At 52.2% G+C, this 17,006-nt stretch overlaps 2 protein-coding genes across 2 annotated transcripts in view; one reads left to right on the top strand and one right to left on the bottom strand.

Moving 5' to 3' along the window:
* Window positions 1-3,643: 3,643 nt before the first annotated feature.
* Window positions 3,644-6,624, bottom strand: LOC132466219 (uncharacterized). Its single transcript, XM_060063309.1, has 2 exons — window positions 5,675-6,624; window positions 3,644-4,272 (listed from the first exon to the last, which is right to left on the bottom strand). Exons 1-2 carry the CDS (start codon window positions 6,622-6,624, stop codon window positions 4,035-4,037), a joined length of 1,188 nt encoding a protein of 395 aa, XP_059919292.1. The 3' UTR covers window positions 3,644-4,034.
* Window positions 6,625-12,164: 5,540 nt separating this feature from the next.
* Window positions 12,165-17,006, top strand: part of LOC132465995 (ras-GEF domain-containing family member 1C-like) — a 15,581-nt gene continuing 10,739 nt past the window's right edge. Inside the window, 2 exon segments of the mRNA XM_060062963.1 lie at window positions 12,165-12,212; window positions 12,386-12,541. Coding sequence (XP_059918946.1) covers window positions 12,165-12,212; window positions 12,386-12,541 — 204 coding nt within the window.

Below are 17,006 nucleotides of genomic sequence, written 5' to 3'. Positions count from 1 at the left end.
ATGAGGAGCACGACCCTTGACCCCCGGGGCAGACATCGACCAGTGGAACAAGGTGATCGAGGTGCTGGGGACGCCCACCATGGAGTTCATGAACCGCCTGATGGAGACCGTGAGGAACTACGTCCTGAACAAGCCGCAGTACTCGGGGGTCAACTTCGCCGAGCTCTTCCCCGACTGGGCCTTCCCGTCCGAGACGGAGCAGGACAAACTCAAGAGTAAGAGGACCGCTCAGAGCCCCCTCAGGGTTTGTATTTAGTCCACTTGTGTGTTTTAACGGAGGGGTTTTAAGGTTGGGGTCCTGGTTCCACGGGTCCCCAGTGTGTAATTACTTCCACTAAGATAACGTTGAGGTTTCTGGCTTTATCTGTTTCTATCTTTTACGATACATTTTGTTTGCAACCTGAAGAATCAAGTAGTGTGGAAGAAAATAATCGCGATGTGTATATTATTCATATTCGTTACTACAGGGACTGGGAATAATTCAGGAATTCAGCAACATATTGAATCCAATTTCCAACTAGTGGTCCTTTAAGGTTTAAGCTTTAGAAATGCAGGTATTATCCTTAAGATTGAAGCAGGTATTGAAACGGCACTTAAAAGGAAATAAGACAATCCCTAAACGTAACTGCTAGTGTTCACATTTAAATATTGATCCAAACATACATATTTGAACACTGCAACGTTACCCCACCAGAAGAGGTGATGTCATCCCTTCCCACTGAGACTTTTCAGAATTGTGCAATGTCACCGTCTAGTTCCCTTAGTAACTGCTCCCCCCTCCCTCCCTCCCCCACCCTCCTACTTCCTCCCTCCCTCCCTACTCGCTGTGTTTCCATGGCAGCTGGTCAAGCACGCGACCTGCTCTCCAAAATGCTGGTGATTGACCCGGAAGCCCGAATCTCCGTGGAGGAGGCCTTGAACCACCCCTACATCCACGTTTGGTACGACCCTGCGGAGGCCGACGCGGTGAGTCAGCCCCTTCCATCCGAGACGCGTTGCTGACGCCCTTTTTATTTTTACGTCCATTTTGTTTAAATGTCCTCTTCTTCACAGCCTCCTCCTCAGATCTCAGATAAGCAGCTTGAAGAAAGAGAGCACAGCATCGACCAGTGGAAAGGTAGGCTGCCCTCTGGTGGACATGAGCAAGAACTACAGTTCAAATTAATTCATACACCTAACCACCTTTTGGTTCGCCTGTCTTCTGCCTTCACAGAGCTTATTTACGACGAGGTCATTGACTGGGAGGAGAGGAGCAAGAACGGCGTGACGAAAGAGGACTGCTCAGGTTAGTGGTTTACAGCCGACACATTGAATATCTGCCATCTTGGGTCAGCTCCCCTCAATGACCAGCAGCGTTACCGTAGCTTTCTGCACACATTATGGCTAGATTAGTTTGATCGACTTTTATAATGTATCTAGCATGATGGGCAAAGTTGTCATGAAAGTTATTTCGTAGAGAAGGGAAAAGAGAACATTTTGTAATTAAACAATAGCAACCCTGCCTCTCTCCTCCCTCCTCTGGGACTCAGTCCGTTTCATGCACCTGTGATGAACAGCAAAGACAGATCCCCCTAACCCAATCAAGGCTAGATGCCCTGATTGCCTGGTCAGAGTTCTAGAATATAAAGAGTCAATCCCCTCAGAACGTAAACTCTCTCTTTGTATTTCACCGGATGGCGATGACTTTTATAGCAAATGATCCTCAAACGATGTCTCTTAAAACGTAAACCTCTTAACAACAAACCCCCCCCCCCCCCCAGACGCGGTCTCGGGGTCGGCCTCCCAGTCGTCCTCGGCCAACGACATCTCCTCCATGTCCACGGAGCAGACCCTGGCGTCGGACACGGACAGCAGCAGCATCGACACGCTGACCGGGCCCCTGGACGAGAGCCAGTGAGCCGGGGCCCCCGCTGCCAGGGGCCCCCCCGCCCGGTCTGTCTGTCCATCCGTCTGCCTGCAGGCCCTCCACCCCCCCCCCCCCCTCCAGACGAGTCAGTCTGTCAGTACCGGGTCGCTCAGTCCTCCCATGGGGGCTTTCCCTCCTCCAGGTATTTAGTTGTCTGTGTTTTTTCTATTCCATTTTTTTATTGAGTTATTTTCTTGGTTGCTGGTTTGACGATGGAGCTCTTTGTGTGCAGTTGGACTTTCGTGTGTCTGTGTGTGGGGGGAGGGGGGGGGGGGGTGAGGGTCACCGCGGTGGTGGTTAAGTCTGTACCCTTTATCAGGATAACGTCGAGCCTGATCAAGCATTCTGGAACGCGTGGTTCCTTCGAAACCACCACCTCGGATGAGAGACACTGTAGTTGTCAGATGAGACTACAGCTGCTGGCTGTTGAAGCCCCACCCACATCCTGCTCACATCATTGGCGCCGCCCCACAGCGTCAAACACTCAGTATTCTATGTTGTTTTTATGAATTGCCGCGTTTGACGCAGGTTTGAGCTTTCACCCCCGGCTGCCAGGGGGCGCTGTGGCTGAGTTCCCAGTGTTTGTTCCATGGTTTATTTCTGCCTGTATTGTACTGTATGTTTTAAAGAAAAGTGTCAGAACGTTTTTGAATTGCAAATGACATACTTGATTTGTAAGAAGTAGTGGAGTTCCTCTAGAGCTGTAGGCCTGGCAATGCCCTCGTATGATTTGACGGTACTGACTTTTGATGTGTTTATCAAACAGAACAACATGAACATTTGGGAGCGGGGGAAACACATGTTATTGTATTTATTGTTTTCTTGCAATGTGTTGCACAGAATAGTTGAGCGGAGGGCCGATGGCGACTGGGCCCTGGTCAATACATTTCATCATCGACCGCCCGACCCAAAGGGCGCCACTCCAAAGTATTCCATTAGGACAGGGACAGAAGAAACCAAGGAATTAAAACAGAGTCATTTCAAAAAGCATCTTAGGAAAACAGGACAGACACCGTAATCCCTACGCAAGGATGTTGTTCACCCTGCATGGCAGCCAAGGGTTCTCCTCAACGCACTCAGAACAGTTCTCCTAATGAACCCCGGTCAGGGTCCCCTTCACCTTCCAGCCACACTACTTTTACATTCTCTAGACCCTGTTTGAAATGCTGTTCCCTCCCGTCACTCCGTCCCTGTTGTTGTGTTTTTAAATGATTATCCTAGTGTACTGTGAGGCACCCTCTCCCAGAACTTAGATTGTCATTCCATCAGATAATTTTTTATTAAATAGTTAATAGTTCCCAAACGTGGACCAGACCTCTAGAGTCTGACGCGAGCGTCTGTACAGCTGGACGGTTCACTCATTTAATGAATTTGCTTAAGAATATAAAGGAAAATGATGGAGAGAGAAAGTAGATTCGAGCACTCTTGTTGTACACTTTATGTTCTTGTTTAACAAAAGAAAAAACTTCATCCTCACCCAATCATGCCTTAAACAATCAGGGATGCGCACGGTGACCTGTTTATTATGGGATGTGTACTCCCAACATGTTGTGTTCGCCATGTCTAACATGGAGAGGCTTTGTATGCACTGTAGGCTACATCATGAGTTCACATGTCGTGCTAGCTTTCCACCTAGGGTTGTTTTTGAATTTGCTTGAGTGACTGCTTCGACTACCATTCGGACCATGTGGCTTATCAACTTTACATCCTCAGAAATAAAAATGGACGTCCAAACGGTTTATTAGTATGCCTTTGTGTGATTTATTTTTCTTATATTTCTAAATACATTAATTTATTAAAACATACAATGTTTTTGTTTTGTTTCCTTATATTAGCACCAGGAGATAAACACTTAAAGCAATGTTTCACCAAACTTTTTCCAATAGCTTTTTCTGATCGAAAAGGAGACAATCTGATCCTGGATCTGAAATAACTATTTCATTACCCTGACGCAGAACACAGTGCTCTCATTTTAGTGTCTTCACTTGTCAGCCAAATGTCTCAGTAAACACGTGGCATGGAAGTGGCAATGCGCCATTCTCCCCCTGGCAGGACGCTTCTTCTGGTCGTCCGTGTATTAACGTTTCTCATCGTTGGTTCACCCTCCGGACAACCCCGCCCCCCTCTCTCAGAAGCTCCGGACAATCCGCTCGGCCTTTCTGGCTTCGTTGTTGAGCTCCCCGAAGGTGTCAAAGAACTGGTCCATCTCTCGCTGGATAGTGGCGTTGCGGGTCTCGGCGGCGGCCCGGGCCCGCTCCGACTCCTGAATCCTGGCCTGGACCGCCTGGTACCAGCGGCGCTGCTGCGACAGGTTGGCCTTCAGACCCAGCAACTGGCTCTGCAGCTCCCTGTTCCTCTGCTCCAGGCTGGTAGGGACACACACGGACACACACGAGGGGGGTAATGAGACGGAGCGTGCTCCCGGCGTTTTCTTGGTTATTATTTACTGATGCAACCGAGTGTTACCCCGAGCTTATGGTAAAACACCCGGCTGCATCTGTGTATACATCTTTGTAGTGGGCCTCTACAGCTGTGATAAGTACTGGAGTACACCCGGGGGGGGACGTGTTAGTCATCATCGATGCGTCAACGCTTCCAACGCCAAAGTGAAGTACGGTTAAGTCTTTTGAGATTGCTCGCGATTGGATAACTAACTTTTATGCAAGAGCAGGAGTGATGTCAAGTTGGACAAACAAAACGACTGTCTATCGGGTTATGTGATGGTGTCTCGGTTATACACAAAAATTAACTCCCTTCCAACACATACAGACGCATAGAGAGAACCAAGCAACCTCATTTGGCCTGTGGCTGTGGTTGTCAATTTACCACTTGAGAGTTTTTGTATCTGCATCTGTTGTCAGTGGAGCCTTAAAATGAAATCATCTTTAATATTTCCAAGCCACACATCATGTGAGAGCCCTTGGGTAAACGGTGTCAGGAAATGGATTGCAGAATCCCACGACCTGCCGTTGCCCTGGGAACAGGATATGGGGTGGGACAAGGGTCATGGTAACAGAACATCAGTGTCACTAAAGATCGGAGCCCCACTGTAACAGGAGAACCCACACCCGCGAACATCACGTAGAAAACACAAATCCATGCAAACGCAAAATACTCAAACCCAAAAATAGTAGAAACCATTCTTTGCAATCACTTCTTCCTATTGCTTATGCTCTGTGTGTGTTGTGCAGTGTGTGTCTGGGTGGTGTGTGGTGCAGTGTGTGTCTGTGCAGTGTGGTGCAGTGTGTGTCCGTGCAGTGTGCGCCCGTGCAGTGTGTATCCTGCAGTGCGTGCCTGCAGTGCGTGTCCGTGCAGTGGCTGTCCGTACAGTGCGTGTCTGTGCAGTGTGTGTCTGTGCGTTGTGTGTCTGCAGTGTCTGTCTGTGCAGTGTGTGTCCGTAGTGTGTGTCTGCAGTGTGTGTCCGTAGTGTGTGTCTGCAGTGTGTGTCCGACCGTACAGTGCGTGTCTGCAGTGTGTGTCCGTAGTGCGTGTCCGTAGTGCGTGTCCGTAGTGCGTGTCTGCAGTGTGTGTCTGCAGTGTGTGTCCGTAGTGCGTGTCTGCAGTGTGTGTCCGACCGTACAGTGTGTGTCTGCAGTGTGTGTCCGACCGTACAGTGTGTGTCTGCAGTGTGTGTCCGACCGTACAGTGTGTGTCTGCAGTGTGTGTCCGACCGTACAGTGTGTGTCTGCAGTGTGTGTCCGACCGTACAGTGCGTGTCTGTGCGTTGTCCCTCGGCCATGCGTCGTGTGTTAAGTTGCGGCGCCGTACCTGCTGATCCTGGCCTCGTACTCGTCCCGCTGGCGTCCCATCTGGTGCTGCAGCCCCGTGAGCACGCTGCGCAGGGCGCGGGCCACCGGGTCGGCCCGGGGCACCGGCGGAGGGACCCTCGCCCCGGCAGGGGCCGCCCGGTCCCGGTCCAGCGGAGGCAGGCTGGCCGTGAGCGTGTGGGACGGCCCCTCCCCCGGCCCCCCGGGCCCGTCGCTGAGCCGGCTCTCCGCCAGGATTATCTCACAGGAGGACCACGGGCTGCTGTCCCGGCTGGCCGCGCCCCGCCCCGAGCCCAGCAGGCCGAGCTGGTCCTCGCTGTGGGGGAACAGGAAGCCGTCCTCCTCGCTGTGGAGGAACAGGAAGCCGTCCTCCTCGCTGGGGGGGAACAGGAAGCCGTCCTCCTCGCTGTGGGGGAACAGGAAGCCGTCCTCCTCGCTGTGGAGGAACAGGGTCCTGGTCTCCATGGGCGTGGCCCTGTCGTCGGGCGTGGCCCTGTCGTCGGGGGTGGCGCCTTCGCGGAGGTTGTCGTAGACGGACAGGACGCTCTGGTGGTCCACGCTGCGCGCCGGACTGGGGCTGTCCATCTCCTCCCCCCCGCAGCCCTCCGCTCCTCCTCCCCCCGCTCCCTCCCCCGGCGGCCGTCCGTCGCCCCACCCCCCCTCGGCCCCCCGGCCCCCGGCCCAGCTGCAGTAGCTGTGGTCTGGCCGGGCTCCAGCCCCGGACCGCCCCGCCCCCGGGGGTAGCGTGGGAACGTGAGCCGCGCCGGGGGCCGGGCCGGCCCGGGGTCCACGAGGCGCCGCCGGGAGGCCACTGGCCGCGGCGGGGCGTCCCCCCCCCGGGCGCGGCCCCCCCCTCCGCAGGGAGCAGGGGGGGCAGCTGTCGTACAGCAGGTCAGTGGAGCTGCGGCTGGACGCCGTCGGGGTCTCGCTGCGCAGGCGGTGCGGCTCCATGATCCGGACAGGCAGGGCAGGGGGGGGCACCCGGAGCCTTAGAGGACCGCCACCACCCCCCCACTACCTTACTGTTACCTACCACCCTCCTACCCCCCCCGTCCCCACCCCTCCGCTCTCAGCAGGGGGGCAAACGGGAGGATTAGGGTCTTGTTGGTGCCTTCCAAGTTCTAGAATGGAGCAGGTGTCGGGGTGGGCTGAGACTCCCCGCTGAGCGCCCCCAGGAGGTGCAGGTCGGGTCCCGGAGAGAGCGGTGTGGAAGCCCCCCGGAGCTGAGGTGCTCTGAGGTCTCCACCCGGCACCGTCGGCTCAAGGTAGTCAGGTTGTTGAGTGGCTGGATTCGGCAGGACGTGTGTGTGTGTGTGTGTGTGTGTGTGTGTGTGTGTGTGTGTGTGTGTGTGTGTGTGTGTGTGTGTGTGTGTGTGTGTGTGTGTGTGTGTGTGTGTGTGTGTGTGTGTGCGTGTGCGTGTGCGTGCATGCATCTTTAAGTAGCCTGACCTCAGCTGTTACTTTAGCAGAGTGTCTGAGGGGGGGACCAGAGTGTAACATAGTCTGGCTCATTCCTAAAGACTGCTACACATAGCCGCAACCACAAAAATAGACGGGGCCAAGGAACATCACGCAACTACCACACAAAGATCGTATGTGTGTGTGTGTGTGTGTGTGTGTGTGTTCTGTTAAATCGACCACAAGTAATGAATGAACCGGAACTCGGGTCGTGTCTGCAAATTGAATTAAGAAACACTTTGACTGAACCGCATGGGCACTGATCTGTGTGGATGTGTGTCTGTACTTGTGTGAGAGAGAGAGAGTTAGAGAGAGAGAGAGAGAGAGAGAATTAGTGTCTGTTTGTTTGTTTGTGTGTGCGTCTGTACTTCTTGTGTGAGTGGTCAAGAAAGAGTATGTGAGATTATAAGTGTTATTTTTTTTGTGTGAGGGGTCAAAAAAGTGTGTGTGTGTGTGTTTGTCAGAGAGAGAACTTGTGTGTGCATGATGGTTAGAGAGAGAAAGTGCGTGTTTGAAAGAGAGAAAGTGTGTTTGTGCGTGCGAGAGTGAGAGAGAACTGTTTGTGTGTGTGTGTGAGAAAGACAGCGTGTGTGTGTTGAAGGGGGCAGGTGTCTGGATGGAGCTGCGCTCCGTCTAGATGCTCTTCATGCGAGGGCTCCTATTCCCAGAGCCGCTGGCAGCCCGGGCCTCAGTGTGCTGCTGGTCACACCGTGGTCGCTGTTTTATGAGAACCTGATGAAAGATGATTGGGATGTCTTCCAAAAGGACACCAGCACGCATGAGTTATAGTCGAACGGAAAGATTATATTTAGCTTTATCCATTCAGACACACACGCACGCACCCACACGCACACACAATCACACACGCACACAAACATGTACCGAGACAGACAGACGCATTAGTCTTTCGAGGTGTGTTGCTGGCAGTCCCCACAAGGGGGCAGTATAGATCTTCCCAACCTTGTTTTCTTCATGGGTGGTACCAGGAGGAAAGCCATCTTAACAGGGGTTAAGATGAGTCAAAGAAAGATTTAAGCCTAGCATTTGGCGCTTGTGAAACATGAAGGCCTCACGTCGGGTTGACTCCGGGCTCCTCCTAGCTTGTGTGTCGAGGTGTCTCTGAGCAGGATACCTGTCCCTAACTGCTCCAGGAGGGCTGGCTGTTTGGTTGACTCTGCCGTCAATGTGTGAATGTGTGTATAAATGTTTGTGAGTCGCTTTGGGCAAGGCGTCTGCTGAATGTAAATGTTTGCTTGATCTTATTCATCGGACCATCACGTGGGTTCAGCTGTCCTCAGACCCGTTCTGTTGACTCAGTATTGATCTCCGAGTGCAGGAACTTCCAGACGGGCCACAGGGAGGAAAAAACAAACACACTAACACACACACTTCCGAACCCACAGCTAGCCACCGACCTTCTAGGCACCTCGCTCTGTCCTCACCTCCGTCTCACACTAAAACCAAACCGCCTGGAAGGAGTGTTCGCTCCTCACCCCCTCCAGGGGTCCGTACGCGTACACAACGACCGGCCTCAAAGGTCATCACTGCAGCCGTGCTTCACTGAGGCGAAGGCCCGTCTGTTAATAGCAGACTGATCCTTGCAGAGGCTGCAGTGTTCCACGCCTCTATGTACATCCCCCTGTGCTCCTATTGGCCGCCGGGGACACAGAACGGGGCGGGGCCGCCCAGGGTCACCTTAATGCCAGTGTGGGGCCCCAGGGTTTAACCCCGGAGCCCGGGGCTCCTCCGTCTCGTCATGTGTCCATAAACCCTGGAGGAAAAGAGCTGACGCCGACCGAGGTGACGTCAGCTACAGAGCTAAAGCAGCCTGCAGGTAGAGCGCTGGGGAGGGGAGGAGAGGGGAGGAGAGGGAAGGAGAGGAGAGGAGGAGAGGAGAGGAGGAGGAGGAGAGGAGAGGAGAGGAGAGGGGAGAGGAGAGGAGGAGAGGAGAGGAGAGGAGGGAGAGGAGAGGAGGGGAGGAGAGGGGAGGAGGAGAGGAGAGGAGAGGAGGAGAGGAGAGGAGGAGGAGAGGAGAGGGGAGGAGGGAGGAGGAGGAGGAGGGGAGAGGAGAGGAGAGAGGAAGAGGAGGGGGGGGAGGAGGTGGAGAGGAGAGGGGAGAGGAGAGGAGGGAGGAGGAGGAGGAGGAGGTGAGGGGAGGTGAGGGAGGCGGAGGAGAGGAAGAGGAGGGGTGGGAGGAGGTGGAGAGGGGAGGAGGAGGAGAGGAGGAGGGGGGAGGAGAGAGGGGAGGAGGAGAGGAGTGGAGGGAGGAGGTGGAGGAGGAAAGGAGAGGAGGAGGGGGGAGGAAAGAGAAGCTGGGCTTCCGTCTGGAGAGGAAGAGGAGGAGGAAGAGAGTAGGGAGGTGCGTGTTAACGGTCCAGCCCCCCCCCCTCCCTCCTGGTTCTCCGAGGCTCGGCTGTGACCCCTGCCTGTCCTCTACGCTGACCTTTAAAGGACAGCGGGCAGTTCCCAGCCCTCGGCACTGAGTGAGTGTGTGTGTGTGTGTGTGTGATGGGGGGGGGGGGGGGGGGGGTCAGAGGGTAATGTAGCGGGCGTGACCCCTTATCACCCCCGTTCCCTTCCTCTTCCCTCTCCTCTCTCGGTCCCCCCCCCCACTCCTCTCCTCTGTGGCACGGCGCCCGTCTGCGTAGTTGTTTGTAGTCATGACGACAGGCTCCATGGCAACACAGATCCTTTTGGTTTTAAATAATGTGTGGTGGTGGAGGGAGGGGGAGGAGGAGGAAGAGGAGTTGAGGGGACAGAGAGGGATGAAGGTGGTGATGAGCTGCCGATTTAATAATGGGAGGTGGATGATCTAGAAGAGGAGGAGAACACGTCGAGCCCGAGACGTGAAGGCTCTGCCGAAGAACAGAAGAGAGTTAATTACAGGGTGTGCGCTGGTGGGGGGAGACAAAGTCTGGGATTCATACTGTCTCAAAGAGGAGGGGTGGGGGGGAGGAACTGAGAAAGTAAAGGTGTGTGTGTGTGTGTGTGTGTGTGTGTGTGTGTGTGTGTGTGTGTGTGTGTGTGTGTGTGTGTGTGTGTGTGTGTGTGTGTGTGTGTGTGTGTGTGTGTGTGTGTGTGTGTGTGTGTGTGTGAGAGAAAGACTGACTGATGGAAGTCAACTTAAATCAGAAAAAAATCTGGATAAGAGTGTGTGTGTGTGGGAACGTGGAGTTGTGATAGTTAGAATTAGATTAACATCTGTGCCTCTCTCTCCTCTGATCCACAACTTGAACGTGTGTTTTCGAGATGCAGAGCGTCCCCAGCAGATGGTCCCACCCTTCCTCCTAGCCCCGCTGTAAGAACCATTTCTTTAGCCTTGCTTTGAATTCTGGTCTCAATATCTCTCCCCCAGGGAAAAACCAAACCCCTAAGGCTTTATTTAGTGAGTGCCTTTCAAGTTGATTGAGGAACTGAGGGCTATTTATAAAGGAGTGTTTCTTAAACCTGGTCTTTGACAGGAAGGAACGCACGTAAGTCACGACAGTAAATGTGTTTGATCGCCTGTGACGTCTAAACACATCCCTGTTTGTGTCATTCATTTATTTATTTTGTATGCACGCACACACATGCATGCACACACAGGCATGCACACACACGCATGCGAACAAACACACACGCTCGCACACGCAACACATTATACGACAAAAACAGAAACAACTTTGAATTCACGCGCCTACAGAAACATAAACACATCCAACCCCCACCACCAGGGGCGCTGTTGTGCGTGGTTCCTGCCAACGTGTGGGCAGGTGACGCTGATAGGACTAGGGGGCTCTTCCATATCCCTCTGATGTGGGCCCCCCCAATTAAGATCAGCCCGTTCTGAACTGAGAGCCATTCACCGTGTGCATGAGTGTGTAATGCACTTACACCTTGAAGGATTGGATTACCGTTGCATCATTACATAATGTAATTATTTATTTAGAAATGTTGCTGTGCTGCCAACTGCACTGCAAATGAAAGCCGGAAACATGCAGTTATGAAAGAGTTATTAAAGATGACTTGGGTGGCATTGATGGCTGAATGAATGGATGGATGGGGAGACTGATGGATGAATAAATTGGTAGATGGATGGATGGATGGATGGATGGATGGATGGATGGATGGATGGATGAATATGTGGATGGATGTGTATATGGATGGATGTGTATATGGATGGGTCGATTAATGTGTATATGAATGGATGACGGATGGATGGACAGTAGGACAGTCAAAGGTATGACAGTACAGATGTAATGACATTATTTAGTGATGTTCAGCGCTAAATGTAATCTGTTTAGAGCAGTATCAGGTTGTGGCAATGAAAGACGTAAGACAACGGCTGGATAGAAAGAGACTGAATGAACGAGGGTAGAACGGGAGGGGAAGAAGACCCTGAGAATCACCCTGACGGCACTGGGCCGCACTGAGCAGGGCCTGAGCAAACACACACACATACACGTACGCACACAACTACAGACACACACACGCACTCACGCAAGCACACACGCACGCCACACACACACACATATCCACACACACACACATATCCACACACACACGCACACACACACACACACACACACACACCCCCACCCACAAACAGACACACACAAACAGACAAATATACACACACACACACAACCACAAACAGACAAACACACACACACACACACACACACACACAGTCATATACGCATCCACACACTACCACAGATATTCACAAACACACCCACACAGACAGACACATCTTCAGTTACCTAATGGGCCATTATTGATCTGCAACACTTGATATTAGTCCGGAAGGAGCTTCAGACAGAGCGAGAGAGAGAGAGAGACAGAGCGAGGTTAAGTATGAGAGCATCCCAGAGGCCCAGGCCATGTAGGCAGAATAATTAAAGATGGAACGCCAAGATTCATTCCTAAATAACGAATCGAATTTGAATTCAATTCAATCGTGATTGATGATAAAGTCTAGGAAAGTGTTTCGGACTCCTCCAGTTGCCATGGCGTCCTTGTGAGGTCACGTCTGGACTCGTCGCTAGCTGCTAATGGCAAACAGCGAGGCGGAAGGGCCCCCGGTGCGGCGGGCCCTCGCGGTGACGGTGTCGGCTCCCAGGGCCTCGCGGTGACGGCGTGTCGGCTCCCAGGGCCTCGCGGTGACGGTGTCGGCTCCCAGGGCCTTGCGGTGACGGTGTGTCGGCTCCCAGGGCCTCGCGGTGACGGTGTGTCGGCTCCCAGGGCCTCGCGTTGACGGTGTGTCGGCTCCCAGGGCCTCGCGGTGACGGTGTGTCGGCTCCCAGGGCCTCGCGGCGACCGCTCAAACACACATTTGAAATGGATCCAGTTGGCTCGGTGCGGCGGGCAGCTGGCCTCGTCGGTCGGACGTGTGATCGCCGCGGGAGACCATCCCGCCACTGCTGATTGGGTCTGGGAGGGTAAACAATAGAACCATGGGGCCGGCCGGCCAGTGTGAGGGAGGGGGATGAGCGGCGCGGCCCACAGCGCAGCTCTGCTACCTGGGTGTAGCTACACACACGAGGGCACACAGCGCAGCTCTGCTACCTGGGTGTAGCTACACACACGAGGGCACACAGCGCAGCTCTGCTACCTGGGTGTAGCTACACACATGAGGGCACACAGCGCAGCTCTGCTACCTGGGTGTAGCTACACACACGAGGGCACACAGCGCAGCTCTGCTACCTGGGTGTAGCTACACACACGAGGGCCCACAGCGCAGCTCTGCTACCTGGGTGTAGCTACACACACGAGGGCCCACAGCGCAGCTCTGCTACCTGGGTGTAGCTACACACACGAGGGCCCACAGCGCAGCTCTGCTACCTGGGTGTAGCTACACACACGAGGGCCCACAGCGCAGCTCTGCTACCTGGGTGTAGCTACACACACGAGGGCACACAGCGCAGCTCTGCTACCTGGGTGTAGCTACACACACGAGGGCACACACACGACAGCGATTCTACCTGGGTGTAGTTACACACATGAGGGCACACACACCATATCCTTTGCAGACTATACAGGGAGTTGCAAGTCGATACCATTCCGTATGGGTTTTCACTCAGTGTGTGTGTGTGTGTGTGTGTCTGTGTGTCAGAGTGCCAGTGCTGAGGAGGCATGGATGCCTGCTCTGTACACATTAGCAGCTTCTGAGAGAGGCTGGTCGCTGGGTGTAACCGGGGGTCCATTTACATTGATGGTTTTGCAGGGTGCCACAGCTCTCTACAGGTAGAGACAGACAAACAGCAGGCTATCTATGTATCCGCCTCTTTCCTGCTGTGGCGTTGGGTAGAGATACTGTTCTAGAGGAAATAAGATACTTTTTGACATTGTACAGAAAACGCAGAGCTGATGGGGTTTCTGTCTTCAGCCGTTTCTGTTTACCTGTGCCAACCTGCCCTCATTACTTCCTGTCTTGGCTCTTGACAGGGTCAGCCCCCCCCCCCCCCTCCCGTGGGAACAGTGGGCGGAGGCTGTTAGCGGGATGTTTGCACTGTAAACATGGAGGATATTTGTGTCTTTCTACTGTGGTCACACACACACACACACACACACACACACACACACACACACACACACACACACACACATACATTTGTTGTATGCTGACTTCCATAGCAGAATTGCATTTTGGACAACCATACCAACAGGGCCTTTGAATTCAAGTGAAACCGATTTGAAACCCAAATTGAGTTCACACGCCCAATTCAATTTGTGGCAAACTGTTTCGGAAGAGTCTGACTGCAGGGGTTTGCTACCTGATGCCGTGAGGGTGAGACACACGTGGTGCATCCTGTGTCAGCAATGAGAAGTGATCCATCTGCAGCAGGTGATGGGCCGAGTGACTGGACCCACTCACACCATCTGCATATCAGTTGAGCTCTCATTTTTATCTGCCATTAGTGCTCAGTCCTGGCAGAACTCAATTATCCGCAAATTGTAAAAACACTGAATATTTGTTATTGATGACATTTCTTAACACAGATGCTAATAGTTGTATTTTACCACCAAAAATCGATACTGGTCCCAACAGTAAACAACTGAACAAATGGGATGAATGTCTTTTTCAACCATAAGATGCAAAATGGTCTCACTTTATATTATCGTTCCTCTATTCTGTTCTCATCCATGACCGTATCCGTCGGTGACTGTAACTCCAATGTATTATCCTTCGCCCCCCCCCACCCCCCTCCCCAATCTACCTTGTCTCTACACCACCCCCCCGGTAAGTGTTCCAGTAACCCCCCCCCACTGACTGATCAATGAGCCGGTTGACACAAGCTCGCCACAGGGCAAACTGCTTTTCCATTTGGTCCTTCTGAGGAGCTGAGTTGAATATTAACCACGCACGTGTTAGCTGAGCGGGGAGTGTGTGTGTGTGTGTGGCCGTGTGTGTGTGTGTCTGTGTGTGAGTCTGTGTGTTTGTGTCCTTGTGTGTGTGTGTATGTGTGTGGGAGGAGGGGGGGTTCTTAAAGAGGAAACACATTCGCATTCCCGGGATGTTACGCCCAATTCCTGGCTTGTTCGTTTTTTTATATTCTCTCCCTTCGCTGGCTGCAGGGACGGACAAATAGTCCCTTACTGCTAAGAGATCAATTGTTGAAGCATCATACTATACACATACACACGCACACACACACACACACACACACACACACACACACACACACACACACACACACAGTGGCAGAGTGTCACTGTGGTTCCGCTGATACTCTTGTTCCTCTAGTTGTCACCTGCCCACCTGCAGCGGCGAGATCCATGATGGGGGGGAGAGGGAGGGGGAGGGAGGGAGGGAGGGAGAGATGTTGTGGAGGTTAGTGGTAGATGAAGGACAGCCTGGGCCGTCATGTGCTGTGTTTGTGTTTCCCGATGATGAGAATGATGATGAAGATGGTGATGAAGACGATGATGCTATTGAAGGTGATGATTATGATGGTGGTGGTGATAAGGATGACGATTGTGCTGAGAACGATCACGAAGATTGTGATGATGATGATGAAGTTGGTGCTGATGATGTTGATGTTGATGAAGATGATGACTTAGGCCCATTCACAGCCCCCCATGCCTAGGCACAGATACCTGATATGAGTGAGCATTGGGTGACAATCTGAGAACACACCTATGTTGAATGATATCTTCGTAATCTTACTACTAACAATCGCAAATAATTATACAAGCATGATCGCGAAAACCCACATGGTTTAGATGAGATGATTTGATCAGCTACATCTGCATGTCAAATCCTCCAGGAGGATCACAATGAAGGGAGTGGCGACGCGTGTTTCCATCGCAGAAGTCTAACGAAGGTTGGCAGCTATTTCAGCACAGGCAACCTGCGTTCAATTACCCAGAGGTACAACATTAACAGTGTGACGACTCGCAGACAATGGCTCTACCCCTTTGTTAAGCCGTTAATGTGGGCACTATTCATCATTCTTTAACAGGGCTTTGGAAGCTGAACGGGGGGGGGGGGGGTTCTGAGCTGCAGAGTTCAGTCCGTTCCACTCCATGCTCTATGAAAACAGAACTCTTCCCTCCCTGTGTGGGTCCGCTGTTGTTCTGCTCAGTATGGAGCTCTGATGTCTCTGTCACCCCGTGCTGTCTGGCAGCCTGCCCATATTCACGGCCCATTCAGGTGGACTAGGCCTCCGGCTCACACCAGATTATTATATCAAGTGCTTCTCCTGCTCTCTCTCGCTCTCGCTCGCGCTCGCGCTCGCTCGCGCTCGCGCTCTCGCTCTCTCTATACTGTGTGTTTGTGTGTGTCTTACACACACACACACACACACACACACACACACACACACACACACACACACACACACAGTATTTGAAGAGATTGAGCGTCTGAAAGAAATATATACAAATATAATATAAGAATTCTGTCTGGATTTTCTTTTCAGAGTAATCTTTAATATGTGATGGGGCCACTTATATATATATATTATTTTTTTCTCACACACGCACACACACACATCCCCGTTGTCCTCTCTCCCTCTCTGGCTGGACTCCAGGCTGCTCTCTTTTATGAAAGAGCCTTTCTGAGGAGATGGAGAGATCCCATTAGGAAATCTGCCAGACAGAACAATAGGAAAGTGAGGTAATATTCTCTCCTCTCTACACGGCAAGATGGAAGAAAAGTATTAATCTGCCGGCCTGTGAAGGACAATCTCTCCCTTGGATTTTGTCACCCCTTTACAATATAAAACGGTCGAGAAAATAAAAAAGATGAGCATCTTTAATCTATTTTTAGGTCAGAGAAATGCAATATACGTTTAAACATCGAAACAATGTCCCTGCCAACCTGCATGTCAGTTCATATCTGTTCCTCACACTATTCCACACTGCCAGTTTATTAAGTCCATAATATACTATATGGCTTTCTTTTATACTACAGCTGTTATTATATTCTGCCTTGAAATAAAATGAACCCAAATTAACTCCTTTATGTCAACCTCTGTGCATCGAAATGAACAATTGATTGGTCGACCATTATATGTACTTTTCAACACCCAATCTACAGCTTGTTACAGCAGGAAGCAGGCGAAAGCTGTGATTCTCGCTCTCATCTATTTAAATCACACAATGCCGTATTCAACGGTTCCTAACTTAATATTAAAGTCGTTAGGGATTCCCACGCTGATCTGCATGGGCTGGTAGTGTTTAGTTAGAACAATTACAACCGTAAGCTGGAGTCTCCGTCTCCTAATGGTTCTTCTACCTCCTGTCTCCTCATCCTAACGGCCCGCAGAGTGCAGCCGGCTCCCCTCAACGTTCATCACGGAGGAGGAGCCACGACCAGTCCTAACGACTGCTCCCCTGGCCCTTATTAGGCCACGCCTCCAGGAAATCAATTAGGGCCCCGAGGAAGATTA

This window comes from Gadus macrocephalus, chromosome 10 (genome assembly GCF_031168955.1).
Source record: "Gadus macrocephalus chromosome 10, ASM3116895v1".
Lineage (NCBI taxonomy): Eukaryota > Metazoa > Chordata > Actinopteri > Gadiformes > Gadidae > Gadus > Gadus macrocephalus.
The sequence above is the reverse complement of the archived record's forward strand: the minus strand, read 5'-3'. Positions and strand labels throughout refer to the sequence as shown.

What these genes read in the sequence shown, in the direction of transcription:
- LOC132466219 (XM_060063309.1), bottom strand. Translation starts at nt 6,624, where the DNA reads ATGGAGCCGCACCGCCTGCGCAGCGAGACCCCGACGGCGTCCAGCCGC. An exon ending in TACGAGGCCAGGATCAGCAG is followed by an intron (nt 4,273 to 5,674) that starts GTACGGCGCCGC and finishes TGTCCCTACCAG; the next exon opens with CCTGGAGCAGAGGAACAGGG.